This window comes from Bombina bombina, chromosome 1 (assembly GCF_027579735.1).
Source record: "Bombina bombina isolate aBomBom1 chromosome 1, aBomBom1.pri, whole genome shotgun sequence".
Lineage (NCBI taxonomy): Eukaryota > Metazoa > Chordata > Amphibia > Anura > Bombinatoridae > Bombina > Bombina bombina.
The window spans coordinates 1,086,426,936-1,086,450,942 of NC_069499.1; the positions used below are offsets into that span (position 1 = coordinate 1,086,426,936).

At 36.3% G+C, this 24,007-nt stretch overlaps 1 protein-coding gene across 1 annotated transcript in view; it reads right to left on the reverse strand.

Moving 5' to 3' along the window:
- The window catches only part of ZNF217 (zinc finger protein 217), a 34,550-nt gene extending 17,935 nt beyond the window's left edge, over positions 1 to 16,615 (reverse strand). The window contains exons 1-5 of the mRNA XM_053694099.1: positions 16,484 to 16,615; positions 11,020 to 12,555; positions 8,655 to 8,780; positions 7,141 to 8,550; positions 492 to 584 (exon numbers count right to left, since the gene is read on the reverse strand). Of these exons, the coding sequence (XP_053550074.1) occupies positions 520 to 584; positions 7,141 to 8,550; positions 8,655 to 8,780; positions 11,020 to 12,358 (2,940 nt within the window). The 5' untranslated portion in view covers positions 12,359 to 12,555; positions 16,484 to 16,615 and the 3' untranslated portion in view covers positions 492 to 519. The remainder of the gene's footprint in view (positions 1 to 491; positions 585 to 7,140; positions 8,551 to 8,654; positions 8,781 to 11,019; positions 12,556 to 16,483) is intronic.
- Positions 16,616 to 24,007: the final 7,392 nt, after the last annotated feature.

Below are 24,007 nucleotides of genomic sequence, written 5' to 3' on the forward strand. Positions count from 1 at the left end.
ATTATACTTATTATAGCATATATCATAAAATGACAATACTTCAATAACAAGCGTTTTTTTGTTGTTGTTTTTTTTCTTTTGACCCTATGTTGATCCACCGGAAAGATTCAAGGCCAGTGTTTCTGTAACTAAGAATGCATACACTCATTGTAACAAACAGTGAGAATGTTCAAAGGATCCAGCTGTGTAAACTAGGAGCAAAAAGCTAGCAAATATGTAGTCATGTTAGGTTAGTGCTATACATCAAAATGGCGAGACTGACTAACAATAACTGTATTACAGAGGAGAAAAAGGGGGGCTGGTAAATGACAGAATAATAGATAAGACTATATTTTAACCCATCAGAAAAGAAAAATTGTATGCATTTCTATATCAGTCACTTTAAATCTTCCACTAAAAGTGAATATAAAAACCGTAAACCTCACAAAGTTAGAAGCTCTGGAGTGTTGTTGTGCCCTGAAATGCCACATAAATGTCTAAAGTAGTCTTACTTTATAAGGAAACTAGACGAGCGGTATTTCAGATTCTCTTGTCATTTTGTCCATAAACTCTTTTAGACAACCGTTGGTATGAAGACTGACTGACTGTAATGACAAGGGGAAAAAAAAGGTTTAGGATTATTTACAATTCTAGAGAAGTAAGATAGTGTAAGTACACATTCAAGCATTTTGTAGTATTTCTGGGTAAACACAAAGTTAATTATGAAGTGAATGCAGTATGTTTATATAAATTAAAATAGTATTTTAAAAAAATTGGGAGTTAAAAATGGGACACAAAACCATTTTTTCCCCCATGATTCAGATACATTTTTAACTAACTTTCCAATTAACTTCTATTATCCGATTCATTCCCTGGGCATTGTTTGTTGAAAATTATACCTAGGTAGGCTCAGGAACTGGGAGCTAGCTGCTGATTGGTGGCTGCACATATATGCCTCTTGTCATTGGCTTACCAATGTGTTCAGCTACCTTCCAGTAGTGCAATTGCTGCTCCTTCAATAAATACCAAAAGAATGAAGCAAAATAGAAGTAAACTAGAAGGTTGTTCAAACATGAATGCTCTATAGTCTATAGGAATCATACAAAAAATAAATAAAAAAAAAAAAAAAAAAAAAAAAAAACATAATTTATGCTTACCTGATAAATTCCTTTCTTCTGTTGTGTGATCAGTCCACGGGTCATCATTACTTCTGGGATATAACTCCTCCCCAACAGGAAATGCAAGAGGATTCACCCAGCAGAGCTGCATATAGCTCCTCCCCTCTACGTCACTCCCAGTCATTCGACCAAGAATCAACGAGAAAGGAGAAACCAAGGGTGAAGTGGTGACTGGAGTATAATTTAAAAGATATTTACCTGCCTTAAAAAACAGGGCGGGCCGTGGGCTGATCACACAACAGAAGAAAGGAATTTATCAGGTAAGCATAAATTATGTTTTCTTCTGTTATGTGTGATCAGTCCACGGGTCATCATTACTTCTGGGATACCAATACCAAAGCAAAAGTACACGGATGACGGGAGGGATAGGCAGGCTCATTATACAGAAGGAACCACTGTCTGAAGAACCTTTCTCCCAAAAATAGCCTCCGAGGAAGCAAAAGTGTCAAATTTGTAAAATTTGTAAAAAGTATGAAGCGAAGACCAAGTTGCAGCCTTGCAAATCTGTTCAACAGAGGCCTCATTCTTAAAGGCCCAAGTGGAAGCCACAGCTCTAGTAGAATGAGCTGTAATTCTTTCAGGAGGCTGCTGTCCAGCAGTCTCATAGGCTAAACGAATTATGCTACGAAGCCAGAAGGAGAGAGAGGTAGCCGAAGCCTTATGACCTCTCCTCTGACCAGAGTACACGACAAACAGGGAAGACGTTTGTCGAAAATCCTTAGTTGCCTGCAAGTAGAACTTGAGGGCACGAACTACATCCAGATTGTGTAGAAGACGTTCCTTCTTTGAAGAAGGATTCGGGCACAGGGAAGGCACCACGATCTCTTGATTGATGTTCCTGTTAGTGACTACCTTAGGTAAGAACCCAGGTTTTGTACGCAGAACTACCTTATCTGAATGAAAAATCAAATAAGGAGAATCACAATGTAAAGCTGATAACTCAGAGACTCTCCGAGCCGAAGAAATAGCCATTAAAAATAACACTTTCCAAGATAACAACTTTATATCAATGGAATGAAGGGGTTCAAACGGAACTCCTTGTAGAACGTTAAGAACAAGGTTTAAACTCCATGGCGGAGCAACAGTTTTAAACACAGGCTTGATCCTAGCTAAAGCCTGACAAAAGGCCTGGACGTCTGGGTTTTCTGACAGACGCCTGTGTAACAAGATGGACAGAGCTGAGATCTGTCCCCTTAATGAGCTAGCCGATAAACCCTTTTCTAAACCTTCTTGTAGAAAAGACAATATCCTAGGAATCCTAACCTTACTCCAGGAGTAACCTTTGGATTCGCACCAGTATAGGTATTTACGCCATATCTTGTGGTAAATCCTTCTGGTAACAGGCTTCCTAGCCTGTATCAGGGTATCAATAACCGACTCAGAAAAACCACGTTTTGATCAAATCAAGCGTTCAATTTCCAAGCAGTCAGCTTCAGAGAAGTTAGATTTTGATGTTTGAATGGACCCTGTATCAGAAGGTCCTGTCTTAGAGGTAGAGACCAAGGCGGACAGGATGACATGTCCACTAGATCTGCATACCAAGTCCTGCGTGGCCATGCAGGCGCTATTAGAATCACTGATGCTCTCTCCTGTTTGATTTTGGCAATCAATCGAGGAAGCAGCGGGAAGGGTGGAAACACATAAGCCATCCCGAAGTTCCAAGGTGCTGTCAAAGCATCTATCAGAACCGCTCCCGGATCCCTGGATCTGGACCCGTAGCGAGGAAGTTTGGCGTTCTGGCGAGACGCCATGAGATCTATCTCTGGTTTGCCCCAACGTCGAAGTATTTGGGCAAGACCTCCGGATGAAGTTCCCACTCCCCCGGATGAAAAGTCTGGCGACTCAAGAAATCCGCCTCCCAGTTCTCCACTCCCGGGATGTGGATTGCTGACAGGTGGCAAGAGTGAGACTCTGCCCAGCGAATTATGTTTGATACTTCCCTCATTGCTAGGGAGCTTCTTGTCCCTCCTTGATGGTTGATGTAAGCTACAGTCCTGATGAACCCCCGAGTTTTTAACTGGGGCCAAGCCAGAAGGGCATTGAGAACTGCTCTCAATTCCAGAATGTTTATTGGCAGGAGACTTTCCTCCTGATTCCATTGTCCCTGAGCCTTCAGAGAATTCCAGACAGCGCCCCAACCTAGTAGGCTGGCGTCTGTTGTTACAATTGTCCAGTCCGGCCTGCTGAATGGCATCCCCCTGGACAGCTGTGGCCGAGAAAGCCACCATAGAAGAGAGTTTCTGGTCTCTTGATCCAGATTCAGAGTAGGGGACAAGTCTGAGTAATCCCCATTCCACTGACTCAGCATGCACAATTGCAGCGGTCTGAGATGTAGACGTGCAAAGGGTACTATGTCCATTGCTGCTACCATTAAGCCGATCACCTCCATGCATTGAGCTACTGACGGGAGTTGAATGGAATGAAGGACACGGCATGCATTTAGAAGCTTTGTTAATCTGTCTTCTGTCAGATAAATCTTCATTTCTACAGAATCTATAAGAGTCCCCAAGAATGGAACTCTTGTGAGAGGAAAGAGAGAACTTTTCTTTTCGTTCACTTTCCATCCATGCGACCTTAGAAATGCCAGAACTAACTCTGTATGAGACTTGGCAGTTTGAAAGCTTGAAGCTTGTATCAGAATGTCGTCTAGGTACGGAGCTACCGAAATTCCTCGCGGTCTTAGTACCGCCAGAAGGGCACCCAGAACCTTTGTGAAGATTCTTGGAGCCGTAGCCAATCCGAATGGAAGAGCTACAAACTGGTAATGCCTGTCTAAGAAGGCAAACCTTAGATACCGGTAATGATCTTTGTGAATCGGTATGTGAAGGTAAGCATCCTTTAAGTCCACTGTGGTCATGTACTGACCCTTTTGAATCATGGGTAAGATTGTCCGAATAGTTTCCATTTTGAACGATGGAACTCTTAGGAATTTGTTTAGGATCTTTAAATCCAAGATTGGCCTGAAAGTTCCCTCTTTTTTGGGAACCACAAACAGGTTTGAGTAAAACCCTTGTCCTTGTTCCGACCGCGGAACCGGATGGATCACTCCCATTAATAACAGATCTTGTACACAGCGTAGAAACGCCTCTTTCTTTATTTGGTTTGTTGACAACCTTGACAGATGAAATCTCCCTCTTGGGGGAGAGAATTTGAAGTCTAGGAGGTATCCCTGAGATATGATCTCTAGCGCCCAGGGATCCTGAATATCTCTTGCCCAAGCCTGGGCGAAGAGAGAGAGTCTGCCCCCCACTAGATCCGGTCCCGGATCGGGGGCCCTCGGTTCATGCTGTCTTTGGGGCAGCAGCAGGTTTCCTGGTCTGCTTGCCCTTGTTCCAGGACTGGTTAGGTTTCCAGCCTTGTCTGTAACGAGCAACAGCTCCTTCCTGTTTTGGTGCAGTGGAAGTTGGTGTTGCTCCTGCTTTGAAATTCCGAAAGGGACGAAAATTAGACTGTCTAGCCTTAGCCTTGGCTTTGTCTTGAGGCAGGGCGTGGCCCTTACCTCCTGTAATGTCAGCGATAATTTCTTTCAAACCGGGCCCAAATAAAGTTTGCCCCTTGAAAGGTATATTAAGTAATTTGGACTTAGAAGTTACATCAGCTGACCAGGATTTTAGCCACAGCGCCCTACGTGCCTGAATGGCGAATCCTGAGTTCTTAGCCGTAAGTTTGGTTAAATGTACTACGGCCTCCGAAATGAATGAATTAGCTAGTTTAAGGACTCTAAGCCTGTCCGTAATGTCGTCCAGCGTAGCTGAACTAAGGTTCTCTTCCAGAGACTCAATCCAAAATGCTGCCGCAGCCGTAATCGGCGCGATGCATGCAAGGGGTTGCAATATAAAACCTTGTTGAACAAACATTTTCTTAAGGTAACCCTCTAATTTTTTATCCATTGGATCTGAAAAAGCACAGCTATCCTCCACCGGGATAGTGGTACACTTAGCTAAAGTAGAAACTGCTCCCTCCACCTTAGGGACCGTTTGCCATAAGTCCCGTGTGGTGGCGTCTATTGGAAACATCTTTCTAAATATTGGAGGGGGTGAGAACGGCACACCGGGTCTATCCCACTCCTTAGTAACAATTTCAGTTAGTCTCTTAGGTATAGGAAAAACGTCAGTACTCGCCGGTACCGCAAAGTATTTATCCAACCTACACAATTTCTCTGGTATTGCAACAGTGTTACAATCATTAAGAGCCGCTAAAACCTCCCCTAGTAATACACGGAGGTTCTCCAATTTAAATTTAAAATTTGAAATATCTGAATCCAATCTGTTTGGATCAGAACCGTCACCCACAGAATGAAGCTCTCCGTCCTCATGCTCTGCAAGCTGTGACGCAGTATCAGACATGGCCCTAGTATTATCAGCGCACTCTGTTCTCACCCCAGAGTGATCACGCTTGCCTCTTAGGTCTGGTAATTTAGCCAAAACTTCAGTCATACCTTGTAATGTTATCTGTAATGGCCGCCCAGATGTACTAGGCGCCACAATATCACGCACCTCCCGGGCGGGAGATGCAGGTACTGACACGTGAGGCGAGTTAGTCGGCATAACTCTCCCCTCGCTGTTTGGTGAAATTTGTTCAATTTGTACAGATTGGCTTTTATTTAAGTAGCATCAATACAGTTAGTACATAAATTTCTATTGGGCTCCACCTTGGCATTGGAACAAATGACACAGGTATCTTCTTCTGAATCAGACATGTTTAACACACTAGCAATAAACTTGCAACTTGGTTACAATCTTATTTAACAAAAACGTACTGTGCCTCAAAGAAGCACTAAACGATTAAATGACAGTTGAAATAATGAACTGAAAAACAGTTATAGCATCAATCCTTAAAAACAACACAACTTTTAGCAAAGGTTTGTTCCCCTTAGTAAAGTAACAATAATTAAATTTGAAACATAAAAATTACAGAGCAACGTCTTTTAATCACAGTCAATATATAAGTCTCACAGCTCTGCTGAGAGAATCTACCTCCCTCCAAAGAAGTTTGAAGACCCCTGAGTTCTGTTAGAGATGAACCGGATCATGCAGGAATACAAGAGTAACTGACTGGAAATTTTTGATGCGTAGCAAAGAGCGCCAAAAAACGGCCCCTCCCCCTCACACACAGCAGTGAGAGAGAAACGAAACTGTCACAATTTAAAACAAGCAACTGCCAAGTGGAAAAATAATGCCCAAACATTTATTCACTCAGTACCTCAGAAAATGCAAACGATTCTACATTCCAGCAAAAACGTTTAACATAATAAATACCTATTCAAAGGTTTAATGTACTTTTAACAGAGTAATTCCAGTGAAATACCATCCCCAGAATACTGAAGTGTAGAGTATACATACATGTCATTATAACGGTATGGCAGGATTTTCTCATCAATTCCATTCAGAAAATAAAAACTGCTACATACCTCAATGCAGATTCATCTGCCCGCTGTCCCCTGATCTGAAGCTTTTACCTCCCTCAGATGGCCGAGAAACAGCAATATGATCTTAACTACTCCGGTTAAAATCATAGTAAAAACTCTGGTAGATTCTTCTTCAAACTCTGCCAGAGAGGCAATAACACGCTCCGGTGCTATTGTAAAATAACAAACTTTTGATTGAAGTTATAAAAACTAAGTATAATCACCATAGTCCTCTCACACATCCTATCTAGTCGTTGGGTGCAAGAGAATGACTGGGAGTGACGTAGAGGGGAGGAGCTATATGCAGCTCTGCTGGGTGAATCCTCTTGCATTTCCTGTTGGGGAGGAGTTATATCCCAGAAGTAATGATGACCCGTGGACTGATCACACATAACAGAAGAAAGTTGGATTTCATGTCCCTTTTGTCAACACAACATAGAAGATTATATAATATACACACACGCTGATCCAGTATATACACACACACTGTATATATTCTACAACAGTCAATTTACTTTGATTAGCATGAAAAAGTCATCCAAAAATAAAAGAGTAAAGAATAATGATGTACTTTACCTGTCACCGCAGACCTTGATGACAAATAATTAGAAGGGTCTGTTGCAGTATATACTGATCCAGCATTAGGTTGATCATATGAATTCACAATTCCATTCCTACGAGAAACAACTTCATGTGGCAAATTTAAGTTTCCCGATTTTATGGATGAAATTTCATGGACCAGCAAATTTACATTTCTAGGATTAACTTGTTTTTTTGTTGCATCATTCTTTAGGTAACTCTTTTGCTCTAGGCATATTACATTGTTCTTGAGTTTTTTTGAAGAGGGTTCCCCAAATTCTAGATGAGGCATTTTTATAGGTCTTTTAAATGAATGTTCATTAACCCGAACAGCTGGATTATGATAATCATTGTACCCATTACTGTTCCTACTATTGGCTGGTGCATTCAGAGTAACTTCTTTTTGTTCTTGCCGTTTCATTCTCTCAAGCAAATGAGAAATACCTTGCAAATCTGGCTGCATGAAATTGTAGCTACTCATTTGTGCCTCATTGTTTTGTTTTATGGGCAATTTGATGTTACGCCTCTCCATAATTTTAGAGTCCGTTGCAGAAGGAATACCAGCATTTGGTAAATGAGATGCTGAATGTTTAGCTTTCTCACTGTAAAGTGCTTTGGAATGAGCTGAAGTATAAATATTAGATATAGTACCATCTGTAAGTGGAGGCACATCCACCCCGAGAAGGGCAGGAGGACAAGAAGTGCTTCTGCTTCTGCATACATTCACAGGATTCTTAGTATTACAAACATTTTTTAAAGAAAGATCATAGACTGATTTGTGTGTCAACCTCTGGTGTATGATTAACACCTCTGGGTAAAGGCTTTTGAAACTACAATAAGGACAGTTGCTAGTAGGGAGCAAGGCACGGTCAACTGTAGTTATAGAGAAATCAGCAGGTTTTAAAGACAAATTGAGTGGCATAGCCTCAGTGTTTAAATAGATTTCAGAGAAAGTAAGAACTTGAGGATTATGGTCTTCCAAGTCCAGTGAAACATCATCTTTCATAGGTAAGAACTGTAGAGGTGTGACCTCATCTTCGTCTGCTCCTTTGAAAGTTAGTCTATGTTCACAATCCTTAAAGTCATTTTCCCCCTGGTTTTCAAATGGAACAAGTGTATTTTCCAAATTGTTGCATAATGGAAGTTCATTTTTTTCAAGCTTTGTTCCTAGAAATTCATCTTTGGTATTATTCAAATGCTTTTTGGAAGGTTTGGTCTCTTTAATATTGCTATGGACCACAGAAGATTCTTCAGACCCCTGAGCAAGTTGTAAACTTTTACTGATATCTTTCACACGTGCATTTGAATCACCTGGCTTGACTTTATGATGGCGTTCTAAATGGTACCGCAAAGAGGTTTTCTGAGCTGCAGAGTATTCACAGAAATCACATTTGTATGGTTTTTCACCTGTAACATATTAAAGCACAATTTTTATGTAACCCTTCTAAAATGGAAAGACTTAAAATTAGGCTGAAAAAGGATAAATAATTCATATTTCTAAAACTATTTACCCGTGTGTGTCCTGAGATGAATATTGAGGTAATAATTTGATCGAAAACATTTGCCACAATAACTACATTCTTTGGAGCAAGGAAGGTTTTTTCCTTTTGTTTTTTCTGGGTCATCTTCCTTTTTATCTACAAAAGAAGAAAAAAAAAATCTATTTAAAACATACAAAAAACAAAAACACCAACAACAAAATAAAACCACCTATAATAAATATGCCCCAAAAAAAAAAAAAAAAAAAAAAAAAGTATTGTATCATGCAATGATTACCTTTTTAGTGGACTAACATAATATTTAAAATACAAGCTTTAAAGAGTTTTCCACTCTTCCCCAGTTCTGAAGCATGTATTGTACATACACACTACTTTACAAATAGATGTCTGACAAAGTTAGGCTTGTGAAGCTCATCATGTGCTCTCAGTTTCAGGAGTGGGAAATCCACAATTTTCAGACTTTTGTATTACAAACACCAAGTGTTTGCTGGCTTCCGTTTATTTACTTCAGGAGATAATAGTAGTATATAGATTAACTACTCTGTCTTAAGGGGACATAAAACCACATTTTTTTCCTCTCATTATTCAGATAGATACAATTTAAAAAAAAAAAAAAAAGTTTCCAATTTACTTCTATTATCAAATTTGCTTGATTCTCATGTTATTTTTTGTTGAAGATGGTAGGTAGCCTGCACATGCCTGAAGCACTACATGACAGAAAAATCATGCTTCCATCTAGTGCTCTTGCTAATGCGTAACATTGTTGCAAAACTGCCTCCATATAGTGCTGCAGACACGTGCACACCCCTGAGCTTACATCCAATTTTCAACAAAAGAAAAAACAAGAAAATAGAGAAAAGTTAATAGAAGTAAATTGGAAAGTTGTTTAAAATTGTATGCTCTATCTGAATCATGAAAGAAAATGTTTGGGTTTAATGTCCCTTTAATAATGTATCAATTGTAATAAAAAGCCACTCGGGTAAAATAAAATATCAAACAAGATGGATGCCGAAGAGTTCCGAAAGGGGAAAATGTGAGAGCTGAGCTGGGTTAACTGCTACACATATCTGGCAAGTGATACCAAGGTTTTCAAAATGGGGGAGAAGGAAAAAAAAGCACAACCACCTGAAAGGGGCTACAGCAGAAGAGAAAGCACCATGTAAATGGTAAGTTGTCAAGTCTCATGTATACACTTATTTCTTTAAGATTTAGAATTTTTAGGGTCAGAGCAAACATGTAATGTATACATTTTCTTATAAAATATTTTATATTACAATCTTAGTAATGTCCCTTTAACAGTCCGAAATATCAGCGAGGGCACTAAGGTAATTGTATTATCAGCTAAACTTATTTTGTGAGTAGATCAGGTAGTGAAACCTCATGACTTTAAAATAAATATATTTCTATTCATTGCGAAATAAGGATCATTATTATTTAACAGTATTTATTTTTAGTACCCCCCCCCCCCCCCCAAAAAAAAAAAAAAAAAAAAGTGTCACACTGTGGATATATTTTATGGTCCAAACCTATAAACTAAAACCATATAGCTGGTTAAAGTAAAGAAATGAAGACGCACATTAACTAAAAATATGGCAAGAGCTTTAAATACACTAATTTTGTTTTTTCACAGTTGAGAAAAACATTTGTTTAAAAAATGTCCAGAGTGCTATATAGTGACCGCTTGATCACCACAGGAGTTAAATTTATCTATCCCTAATTGGCCATAACAAATTAAACATAAGCAATAGCCATTCTGATAGATACATTATAAAAAAAAATATATGAACCCCCTTATTTAAAAGTGAAAATAAGCAGTATCATGTGTCTTATTAACACAAGTGCTACAGACCAATAGATGGCAGTGCACTATTGTGTGTGTTGACTCATGGATGCATTTTATAGCCACATTATCTTACTACAGTCTACCCCTTTACTCCAAAATTACATTTTCTGCACACACTTGGCACAGGTAAAAGAACTATTAGCCAAAGAGGTGAATGTACAGTACGTACGTAACAATATATTTTTTTTAATTCTATTATAATATTACTACCTTTAGTTTGTGAGCTGTGATACCTTACTGGTCTGGGACTAGTGGGCTTTTATATTCATACATAAACACATTTTGCTACATTAAACCCTAAAATGTTAATATTTTCCACCACTAGAGCGCACTAGACAACACCAAACACACAGAAAGGAGACATGTATATAAACATTTGTATATTCCACCAATTGCAAAAAACACACACTAAATTAGCTTAGGCTATAGTTTTTATCTTTAATTCCAGAAAAAAATCTATATATCTATATCTATATCTATATATACATATATACATACACACACACACATAATCTTCATTTCTATTTTACTTACCTGTATTAGGAGAATCACATGTGTAATCGTCTTGTCCTTCTTCAGAGTCATTATCACCATCTAGCTGAATTATTTCATTATCTTCAAAATTAATAATATCAGGTGATACTAGTATAGGCAGACATTCTTCAACACCACTGGAAGACTCAGAGTCAGTCCTTCCTTTTCTGTGTACTCGTGAATGCAAAACAAGCTGGTGGTAAGTTTTAAAGAATTTTCCACAGTCATTACATAGTGTTGACTTGTTTTTATCGGGAAATTTCTCCACATCAGCATAAGGCACTTTAGAATTGTGATTAAGATTTTCTTTGTCCTGTGATTCAACATTTTCCAAACAGTCAGAACTTTTAGATTTCTTATTTTGTTCATCAATCTTTTCACTCTGGATATTGAATTCACGCACTGGCTCTTTTACTCGAGTGTGTGCAACAGCAACCTTGCCTTTAGTAGCTAGTTGCCAAGCCTGATAGGTATTAAAAGGACCTAGTTCTCGAATCCAATGTCCAGAGGTTTCAGATTTCTTAAATGTTGGTATACTTGGCTTAAGATTTAGAAAGCCAAAAAAATCTTCTTTCGAGGGACCCAATTTTTCTTCAGCTTTCTCATAAAGTGAGGCTGAATCGTTTTCATCTGTGGAGACTAAGTCTTTGTTATGTACTTTAATATGCTCCTTTAAAGACTCTTTATCAGGGAAGATAAATCCACAAACCATGCACAATTTATATGGAGAAGTTTCATTTTTAACCTCCTTTTCCTGTACCACTTCATTTATAGTTGCTGGCATTTCAGAACAGGTCTGCAGTTTATTTTTTGCTCCAGATCTGGCAGTATGAGTTCTCTTATGATTTTTAAGAAACCAAGGTTCTTTGAATCTTCTTCCACACACATTACAGCAGTATGTAAAGGAGTCTTTGTGTTTTTTTAGGTGTGCCTCAAGAGCAATGGATTTAATAAAGGTCTGCCCACAAACGTCACATTCAAAATCATCTATTTTGCCCTTGTTTGTTGGAGGCAATACATTTTTTTGAGACTTATCCTGAGGACTGAGAAACTCTGCTTCAAACTGAAGAACAGTTGGCTCACACACTGTCGGTCTATGCTGAGCTAAAACATGTTTTCCAAGTTCTTCATGATGTTTGAAATTGTCATCGCAAAACATACAGTCAAAGGTCATAGCTCCATCTGCTTTTATCAGAAAGGTTTCTTGCAATGTTTTGTGGGAAATTGTGTTTGTTGTCTTGATTGAATGGGATGAATCCGAAGTATTAGTTTGTGAGCCATCAGTACCACTGGTCCCCTCAAAACAATCAATGAATTCTGAAAGTGATTGGACCGGCATTTTTGCTTCCCGGTTTTTAAATCTTCGATTTTAAATGCAGAGGTTCAAAAGATCTTTTTGGACTAAAAATGATGATCAAAGATAATAAAAGTATAAGGCATATGTGCCACATTTAATACATGTTTCAGTGTTTAACTACAAGCATGGTTTTCAAGTTGGAGTAAGTTAGGAAACTCTTCAGGGATAAATGGCCATAACTATTAAAAAAAAAAAAAAAAAAAAAAAAAAAAAAAAAATATTAGTTATGTCATACTGCAGTATAAATGCGAATACACGTAAATTAATGTCACTTTAAGACGACAAACAACTATGAAAACATGTTGTACTTATTGAAATTATATGGAGAAATAATGCTAATATGTGATATTAGTATGACAAAGAAAAAAATAATAATAATAATAATAATAATAATAATAATAATAATAATAATTTCTAGGGTATGAAAAGTTTTAAAGATTTGAGCAAGGTCTAAATTTATAGTTTATTGCATGGCTCAGCCAGTGAAAAAAATAATACCATGCTATAAAGGTGTGCATATACATTTATCCAGGTAGTCAACAGATGATTAACAACTTTAATTTCAGAGCAAAGCCTATTGATCTTTTGTATGCCTAACAGATTTTTTGAGTTTAAGGTCTGTTTAACCACATACCAGTAATTGTAATATCTCATCAGTTCACATCCTTTCAACAACAAAAAAAGTACATCTGTTAAGCAATGTTTAAATTGGTTATAAATCTCAAGCTTAGTTTTAATATTCAACAATTTTTTTATTTTATTTTTTTAAAACGAAACAAAACCACACATCTCTTTGGAATTTGGTCCACAATAAACACTAGACTTAAAATAGACATGAAGTCAAAAATAAAACTTTCATAGTTCAGACACAGCATGAGATTTTAAACTATTTTCTATTTTACCTCTATTTTCTAATTTGCTTTATGGTTATGGTATTGTTTTTTTTAAAAGGCATGCCTAGGTAGCTACTGGGAGCTAGGCGATTGGTTGCTGCAAATATAAGCCTCGTCATTGGCTAACATGAAGTGTTCATCTAGCTCCCAGTAGTGCATTGTTTGCACCTTCAACAAAGGATACCAAAAGAAGGAAGCAAATTTTAAACTAGAAGTAAACTGTAAAATTTATTTCAAATGGTATGCTCTGAATCATAAAGAATAATTAAATTCTGCATTTAATAAAAAGGTATAGGTTTTTTTCTGCAAATGTTTTTTTTATTGATTTAAGTATGCTTGTGTGTGAGAAGTTCTATTGGTGAACAAGGACAAGCCTCCACAAGCTTGAAACCCCCCCCCCCCCCCCCCCCATATCAGGGCTATTTATGCCCAGAATAAGCATGCTTTCTAATTCACTTGCTGGGGGGGGGGGGAATGTAAATGGTGCCAATATGTAACCATATACAGCCTCTGATTGGTGTGTACACTATGCAAAACAAAATAAATATTTGAAAAACCCATTCAATAGAGGCACTGGAAGGGGGGGGGGGGCTTTAAAATAGAAATAAATATAAAGGGATTGAAGCAAATTTTCAAAAGGCATGTAGCATTTAAACAAAAAACAGTAAGGAGAAATAGCAAAAAGCATACTGTATAAAATGTACAATTAATTACACACATATATATATATATATATATATATATATATATATATATATATATATTTAAATTAGAGTAGGGTATACCTACTTTTTTGTATAAAAACAAAACAAAAAAAAAATACAGCAAACAATCGAGGCATTCAATAACTTTGCTGAAAAACATAATTATTGGAAATATTACAAATCAGCACTTGGGCAATAAAGTAGTAGAATGCTGAGAGCTAAATTCAAAATAAGCCCAAATTTGTACATAGTCAATTAAATACCCATCCAGGCTTGAAAAAAGAAAAAAAAAAAAAAGCTGGGAATTAAATATTTTGAAGAGGATTAGCTCCACCTTACTGATGCATATAACTTGGATGTGAATTAAATAGCTTAAAGTCTGTTGCAACCCTTTTTTTTTTTTCTTAGTTAAACTAAATACCCTTCCTATTAATTGAAGTGGGTCATCCAATATAATGTTATTTAAAGTAGTTACAAATGGTACTTTAAACTCCAATGTTTCTACTTTACCACAATATAAAATGGTACGAATCGTTACAATATTTTAGCCTCATTTAATTTCCACAAAAAGATACAAATATTTGAACTTATAATTAACAGATGTCTAAAGGTCAGTTTGATGTAAGCAAGGATATCATTAGCCCATTCATCTAAAAGAAAAATCAGTCTGATGCTACACATGCCCCCTTTGATTGCATGCAGAGGTATAAGATATCAGGGTTGGCAGACATATTGCAGAAAACAAACAGGCTCCTGACATTCACAATAGCGTCAGGGAAGGGCCCCCCTGTCTAACAAGTTGAGGTTTTCTAAAACTTTCAGCAGGTGTCTCCAAACATAATTCACAAAAATATATCCCAAATATGCTGAGCTTGAGTCACAAGTGCAGAACAGATATGGGGTGAAGACATTTGTGTGTTGTGATGTCACCAATATCTAAGTAGACAAAACTGCTCAGCAGCATGAATCCATTAGTGAGCATGTCTTCCATGACCATCCTACTGCTTATTCACCCATGAGTCTCCTCCATTCATTTTAAAATCTTAAAGGGACTTAGTTCACTTACTCTTAGAGAATACATTTTCTTTACTTCACACATCCTGCATTATTATCTGTCTTCTCTACTTCCTATTTTTCACTTTGTGGCAACAGATTTTTTTTTGCTTCCTACTTGATTAGCAGCTGAATACTTCAAGGTCACTTTATAGCCACTGTTCTGCATTGCATATTAAATATATATTTTAGCAACAAAACTAGCAATAAGTGGTAAAATAATGTAAATGCACAAAGACATAAGTAGTATGTATGTTCACCTATTTATTACAGATGCCAATAAAACTATTTATCTCTCTAGCAATTTTAGAGAACACAAAATCCCATGCAAAGACTAATATATATATATATATATATATATATACACATATACATACAGAGATAAAACACACACAAGGCCAAAGGCCATACAATTAAACTTTCGTCTCCTCCATTACAAGACCACATCTGTCTCCACCCCCTAATAGAATAGTTATAACGAGTATGGTATTATCTCCTAACTCCAATCGTACACGTTAAACCTACAAGCAACATTCTCGAGTCATTTAAACAACAATTAATATAAACGTAACTTAACACAGGGAATATATATATATATATATATATATATATATATATATATATATATATATTTTCTATTCGTGAAGTAAGCACATAACCATACAACCCCCCCCCCCCCCCGATATATAAAGAAACACAAAAGGTGTAGCGAATAAAAGTTTATCTCACCCTAAGACACAGCACAAGCGGCAGCCCCCTCCCAATGGTCAATAAGGGATAAGAAAAAAAAATCTTAACAAGCAGCAGCGGTTAATAATCCAGGAGCCTCCTCCTGGCTGTGTACCTGCTGCTTCTTCTTCTCATTTTGGGAATGCACTTCCTGGGTGTGAAGACGATTTATCCTCTTCTACATTGTGTCCCCCAATTCAATCCCGCCCACATCCTTCTTTATCTGGTGCCCACGAGGTATCAGCACCTCACTCCCTGGGGGCACTGATTACCGTGAGGGGGGCGCTGCAGCTCACTACCTTCGCCCCCCAAACTATACTATATTATGAATTGGGAAATACCTATTGTTACGTAGCCTAATCTGAGCTCTAATTGCATCACGGTATTTCCTACCATGGAACGTGTTTTTATTACAGTACTAGAATAAATTATTGGGATTCTTAATTAAAATTCCACCATATGATCAAAACAAATAGTCAGTATTATAAACAAGTTGTATATATATATATATATATATATATATATATATATATATATAGATAGATAGATAGATAGATAGATATATACACACACACAATTATTCTTGAAATGTAAATCCGAGTTTTAAATCATATAATTTAAAATTAAACGAGTGTATATATATATATATATATATATATATAAATGTTTATTTAACTTAAGTTACTAGAGTCTTTGATTTACTCATATTAGAGCAAGGGGTCACTTACTTCCGAATTTGATACATTTTCTAAGTCACCAGCAGAGTCGTATAATATCCATTATCACTAATGCTCTTCTCCCCCTTCCAGTTCTCGACGTCTCTCTTCCAAACACAGCAACACCACTTCTTCAGATGTTTGTAATTTTTTTTTCTACTCCGCAGCTGTTGCACACTCCTCCTTCTCGACTTTTTTTTTGTAAATATATTCCTCCCCTCAAGACTATTTTTTTCTTCTACTTTTGCGCATGCGAGAATTGTTTGAATGGACACTGAACAAGACTTGAACGCGCCCGCGCTCCCGTTTTTTATTAAGAGGATCCAGTAGAAAGGATCTAGAGGTGGTGCACTAAGCTGTGCGCGTCCGTTTAACCGTTGGCGAGCACGTAATAGGCAGTTAGCTTGCGTGTGTTGTTTGAGTTACCCTTGGTTTCCATACGCGGGAAATATAGGTGTCACGTGATATTACCCCATCGGTAAATAATACGGAGAATAATACATTGCAGATATGATTATTTCAAAATGTCAATACATTTTAATAAAAGTAATTTAAATTATAATTACTTTTGCTACTATATTAATAACCACATTCTTTTAATAAAGTGTATTGGTATATTGATAGTTGACTTTCATATAATGGATCTTTTTAAAAAATAAAAAAAATATTATTATCCTTTGAAACAGTCCATAGTATTATGTTAATATTAATCATTTAATAGTAAACAAAAAGGTTCAACTAAATAAAGCTGAGACAGATTTTAAACCCAATAAACAGTCCTATCTTTACTCCCCCTCAACAACAACAAAAAGTGTGTGTGTAGAGGTTGCTGATAAATGCAGCTTTATGTGGGCTCCCTTAGCTAGAATAAAGCAAAATAAAAAAAAAACTAGGTGAATTATGTATCATCTATTATCTATGTATCTAATCTACATAAGAAATACAAAAACATAAACTTTTTTTCTGAGTTCTTGCTGAGACTAAATTTGGACTACTGGGTACAACTACAATAACATGGTTACTACTCACCATGCTATTGATTTTCCTTCTGTGCCTTCAGCTCTCTTCAAAGCCATTCTCCTATTTTAACCACTTACATGTATGAGCTAGTGAAGCTCTGCAGCTTTACACTGGGTGCCACCATCTTGGATCTTAAGTATTCTTGAATTCTATGACAGACACAAAATAGCACATTCATAGATCAGTGACATTGTCTTCTTTTTGACAAGCCCTACATCATGCACTACAGTTTAGTTTCCAGAATAGAGAGCTGGAGCTGTACATATTAATTGCAGCAGTTAAATTTCTCTATATTATCCCTGATGGCTTTTCATATTTGTTATATAACTTTTAAACTGTGCAAAAAAATGCAAAAATCTAATGCTTTCACTCCCTGTTACCTGAGCTAAACTGAGGTGCAAGGTAGACCTGTCAAAATGCTGTTAACATTACAGATCTGTGAAAGTGCACTGCTTCTATCACAGCTTACAACAATACACATGCTACAAGATGGAGGTACCCAGTATAAAGATGCAGAGCTTTACAAACCAGCTTCTGTAATTGTACTCAGCTGTTTAATGTCCCTTTAAAGGGTTGCTAAATAAACTCAATGTAGACAAAAACATACTTGAAAATAAAAATGCATCATGGGGATATTAGAACCTGAATAGAAAAATTGTAACTATCCATAAAATGTTTGTTTTGCTGCAAATTTAAAGTTGTTTGTTGAAAGTGTAGCAAACAAATTGAGTACACTAAGTGAAAACTTAGTAAAGCAAATCAAAGAATAGCTAAGCCTGATATTTATTATATTTAGTAGTCATAAAATGAGATTTGTATTCTTGACTCGTAAATCTTCAACCTATTTCTTGCTGGTTTAATTATCAGAATACAGAAATTGTATGTCAAATTACTTTGCAAGAGACAATAGTGCATTTTATTTAAATAAATGTTCCACATAGCTCTTTTTTTTTTTTTTTAAATGTTAGCCTTTTTGTTCTCAACCCTTTGGCACACATAATTCGTCAGTACATAAACTATGTACTATTTTTATCACCGTTAGCCTCCTTAGTGGTTGTGTTACCGTAAACATACACATTATTGTACATACCTCTTTAAAGGCATAGTCTAGTCAAAATTAAAATGTCATGATTCAGATAGAGCATGCAATTTTAAGCAACTTTCTAATTTACTCCTGTTATCCATTTTTCTTCTTTTTCTTGGTATCTTTATTTGAAAAGACAATAATGTTAGCTTAGAAACCAGCCCATTTTTGGTTCAGCACCTGGGTAGAGCTTGCTGATTGGTGGCTACATTTAGACACCAATCAGCAAGCAATACCCAAGTGCCGAACCAAGAATGGGCTGGCTCCTACGCTTACATTTAAATAAAGATACAAAGAAAAGTAAGAAAAATTGATAATAGGAGTAAATTAGAAAGTTGCTTAAAATTGCATGGTCTATCTGAATCACAAACGTTCATTTTGATTAGACTATCCCTTTAATCCTGCCTCTCTTTGAACTAATTCATTTTTTAGATTTGATAAAATTGTTTGTGGCATGCGTCCTTTGGCAGCTGTATAAATATAAACTACAAGAAACACATATCATCTCTATATTTAGATATACCACAGAGTGGACATTCTCCTATCCTAGATTCTCTCTGTTTATACAAATATGCTACAAAACAGACACACTATTTACATAAATCTATATGCATAAATATTGCAGAACAAGTATATTCAAAACCTATTTATACACACCTCTCTCTCTTCCTCTCTCTATCCTTCTCTTGATAGATAGATAGATAGATAGATAGATAGATAGATAGATAGATAGATAGATAGATAGATGATATACATATATATATATTATGGGCACATGGATTTTTAGCTTTCTTATACACGCATATATTGCAGAATGGATATATCTTTAGCGTATTTCAATAAGCATACATTCGGAAGTGATGCATTTTGGGTATCAGTATAATATATATAAACACTCAGTGTCTCCGGACACAGATTTAGTGCAAAGCAGACACACTTTTGTTTTCTACAAACTGCCGTACAAAGGTATAATAGACAGCATATGCAAATATAGCCCTCTGTATACCTACACAAACACTGCAGGTATATTCTGGTCTCTTCATCTCCTCACATATACTACATATCAGAAAAATAGATGTCTGTACATGAATATTGTGAGAAGGAAATATGTTTAAACCCCATACGTTGAAAAATACACTTTCAGAGACCTGTTCCTGGCTTTTATATATATATATATATATATATATATATATATATATATATATATATATATATATATATATATATATATATATACATATATATATATGTGTGTGTGTGTGTGTGTGTGTGTGTGTATATACAGTATATATATATATATATATATATATATATAGTATATATATATATGATTCTTTACAAAGAGCAGTTTTGGTTGACAATTTGTTTTATATTGCTTTCTGTTATTCATGGAAAAGTAAACCTTATGATTTTTGTTTTTAGATTTAATTTGTAGCTACAAAACAATAAATATACATTATAATTGATCTTAATTAGTATATTAAACGTTCGTCAGCTCTAAAATTTATTTTAAAGCAACAAATTCCTTAAATTAATTAAAGGGACATAACAGTCTATTTTGAGCTTCTTAAAATTAAAGCATACTATACCTCCTAAATCAGACTGATATATGTCCAATTGTAGTGTTTTTGCATTTCTTTGTTTTATTGGAAAAAGTTCACTTTCCAAAACTCAGTCTGGCTGAATTATGAAAGGGGCTACATAGCAGTAAGCCCCAGATATGTGATTTTGTTCCCATGCATACATCTTGGGTGTGAGATCACCAACACCTAGTGAAATATACAATGCAAGGAGTTAAACGCATATGTAAAGTAAACCCCAGGAGCATCAGAGGACTGCTGGTTGCAAGTGGAAAGCAGCAACAGTTGCACAGATAGATAAATACAAATTAACAATGTCCATTTTACTTTGGCAATAAGTGCTGTATCAATATAACTCTAGGCACAAATGTCATTATGCTTATATTACCTCTGTCTAAACTGACTGAGGTATGTGGAAAGGTAGCTCGCATACCAAACTGGTTGAATATACATTGTTATGGAATGATATACAAACCAAGATGTAATTAAAAGAATGTTGATTGGGAAATGTTTATAATTTTTTTGTTCAAACCAATTTAATACTGATGTATTTTAATGTTAACTTGTGCATATAAAAACAGTATATATTTTTAGAATTTCAGGAGTTATGATGTATCTTTCTTTTAAATTTTTTTTTGCTCTATACAAAATGTCAATCTTTATCAGAATTTATAATCTATTTATAATCTACTAGACATTCTATGCACATTTTCAAGCATACATTTAGTCTATGAAATAAACCAATATAAATATATTTACTTATTATTTTAGGTGTTTTGTTGGTGTATGTATATGTGAAATGTACTGTTATAAAATATTTGTCAAAAATAGTGAGATTACCATATTAATAATATAAGTAATGGCTCTGAAAATATAGAATATAAAAAAGGGTTTATTTATTTGTAAATGGTTATAAAAGAAGCAATAACCTGTTCATAAATATATACTGTATTTGTGTGTGTGTGTGTGAATAACTTGTGTTTTTTCTTTTGTTTATTTGGTTAAGATAACACGTTAACCAAAACGGTTCTTTGTTTTATGTAAAAGGAATGTTTCAAAATGTATTACATATCTTTGTTTTTTTTGTTTGTTTTTTAAATTGACATTCACTTTTTTTTCTTTGGGAGTTGTCCCTGTGTAACAATGAGCAGTAGGAATCCCATGATTCAATAGCACATAATCATGATTTGCCTGTTAGATTCACTTACATTTAAACTGCTTTTACTTAAAGGGGCATGGAACAAAAAAAATATGATTCAGATAGAGCATACGCTTTTAAATAACTTTTTAAATGTACTTTTATTATATAATTTGCTTAGTTCTCTTAGTATCCTTTGCTGAAAAGGATAGCTAGGTAGGCTTCGGAGCTGGGAGCTAGCTGCTGATAGATGGCTGCATATATAGGTCTATTGTCATTGGCTTTTCAATGTGTTCAGCTAGCTCCTAGTAGTGCATTGCTGCTCATTCAATTAAGGATATTAAGAGAATAAAGCACAATTGATAATACAAGTAAAATTATTATTATTATATTTTTTTTATGAAGCGCCATCATATTCCGCAGCGCTGTCCATGGATACAGTTCATTTAAATAAAACAATAATATAAAACTTCTAAGACACAGGACACAATTTACAAACACAACAGGAGAAATTGAGGGCCCTATTCCAGTGGGAACTTACAATCTAGAAGATTGAGAAAGATGTTAATGCAGAGTTAGAGGAGGGGAATGTTGTTAGGTAAGATAAATATTATTGAGTTGGGTGGTAGGCTTCTCTGAACAGAAAAGTCTTCAGAGAGCATTTAAAGGAAGAAAGATTAGAGCAAAGCCTGACAGCACAAGGGAGAGTGTTCCAGAGGGTAGGTGTTGCACGACAGAAGTCCTGCAGTCTAGCATGAAAGGAGGTGATAGTTGCAGATGTGAGGAGAAGGTCATTGTTGGATCTTAGTGGGCGGGCTAGAGTATACTTGTTGATTAGAGAGGATAGGTAGAGGGGAGCTGTGTTGGTGAGCGCTTTGTATGCAAGGGTGAGAATTTTGAATTTAATTCTGCTGTGTATGGGGAGCTAATGAAGGGACTCGCTGAGAGGTGCAGCTGATAAAGAGCGATGGGAAAGGTGGATCAGCCTAGCAGTGGCATTTAGGATGGATTGAAGGGGGAGAGGCGGGAAAGAGGAAGGCCAGTAAGTAGGTTATTGCAGTAGTCAATTCTGGAAATAACAAGGGAGTGGATTATTTGCTTTGTGGTGTTAGCGCACAGAAAAGGTTGAATCTTGGAAATGTTGCGTAGATGGTTGCGGCAGGATGTTAAAAGCGATTGGATATGGGGCGCGAAGGATAGATTTGAGTCAAGTGTAACTCCGAGGCAGCGGACTTGAGGCGATGGGGAAATGGTGATGCCGTCAACAGGGATAGAGAAGTCACAAGTTGGTGTAGAGCTTGAGGGGGGGGAGGATAAGAAGGAGCTCAGTCTTGGACATGTTAATATTTAGGTAGTAAGAGGCCATCCAGGAAAAAATACCAGATAAGCAGTCGCTGACATGAGAAAGGACAGAGGGAGAGAGAGCAGGGGTGGAGAGGTAGATCTGGGTGTCATCAGCATAGAGGTGATATTTGAAGCCATAACTCTTGATAAGTTTACCCAGTGAAGAAGTATAGATGGAGAAAAGTAGAGGACCCAGAAAAGATCCTTGAGGTACTCCAACAGACAGAGGCATTGGAGAGGAGGAGTCGCCGGCATATGACACAGAAAAAGACCTGTGAGAAAGATAAGAGTGAATCCAGGAAAGGGCAGTGTCACAGAGGCCAAAAGAGCTAAGGGTCTGTAGGAGGAGGGGGTGGTCAACTGTGTCGAAGGCAGCTTAGAGATCAAGTAAGATGAGTATAGAGTAGTGTCCAATATTTTTAGCAGAGAGAAGATTGTTAGTAACCTTGGTAAGGGCAGTTTCAGTTGAGTGTTTGGCGCGGAATCCGGATTGCAGGGGGTCAAGCAAGGAGTTGGTGGACAGGAATTGGGTTAAGCGATTGTAAACTAGTTTTTTGAAGGAGTTTTGATGTTAGTGGAAGCAGTGTTATGGGGCGGTAGCTTTCAGGAGAATTAGGGTCGAGGGAGAATTTTTTTAAATATGGCATTGACTTTTGCATGTTTAAAAGAAGAGTTATTTAAAAATGTATGTTATTTCTGAATCATAAAGGAAGAAAAAAATGAGTTTCATGTCCCTTTAACCATTTTTAGATAAACAATATTTTAACTAATGTGCTTTCATATTATGATAAAAAAATAATATTGATATATCCTTTTAAAATGGTGGACTCTTCACAGTGCTGCAAGATTTTACCAAATGTAAAGTGACATGCTAAATCAGCGGAAAAAATTACAAATCTACATTTACAATCAATTTGCAAAAAAAATATGCAAAAAAGAAAACTTGAAAACAGTTTGAAGAAAAGAAAAAGAAAACTGAGACCACCTTGTGTGCTTGAGACAAGCTTGAAAGGCAATTACATAAAATCTCTCAAAATTAATCAAGATGACACTTCGAACACCCTAAAACACGCCAGAATGCCCTCGATCAACAACTTGTGCACATCTATGAGATTTTAGAGACAAATAGCAATACCGATTTGCAAATATATAGCACATATTTTTTGCTAACGTGTTTTTTTGTGTTGCAGTTGTAATTTTGTTTGTGTGTGTTTGTAGTGGTTCTTATTTGCTGTGCAAGATATCATGTATTGGGCCACTTATTACAGTTATACATGTTAATTGCAGGAGCGCCCATTAACAAACAGCTAGAACAGCAGTGAAGAGAGCCTCAATTATTTATATAATTTTCATCTACCAACTTGCTATAG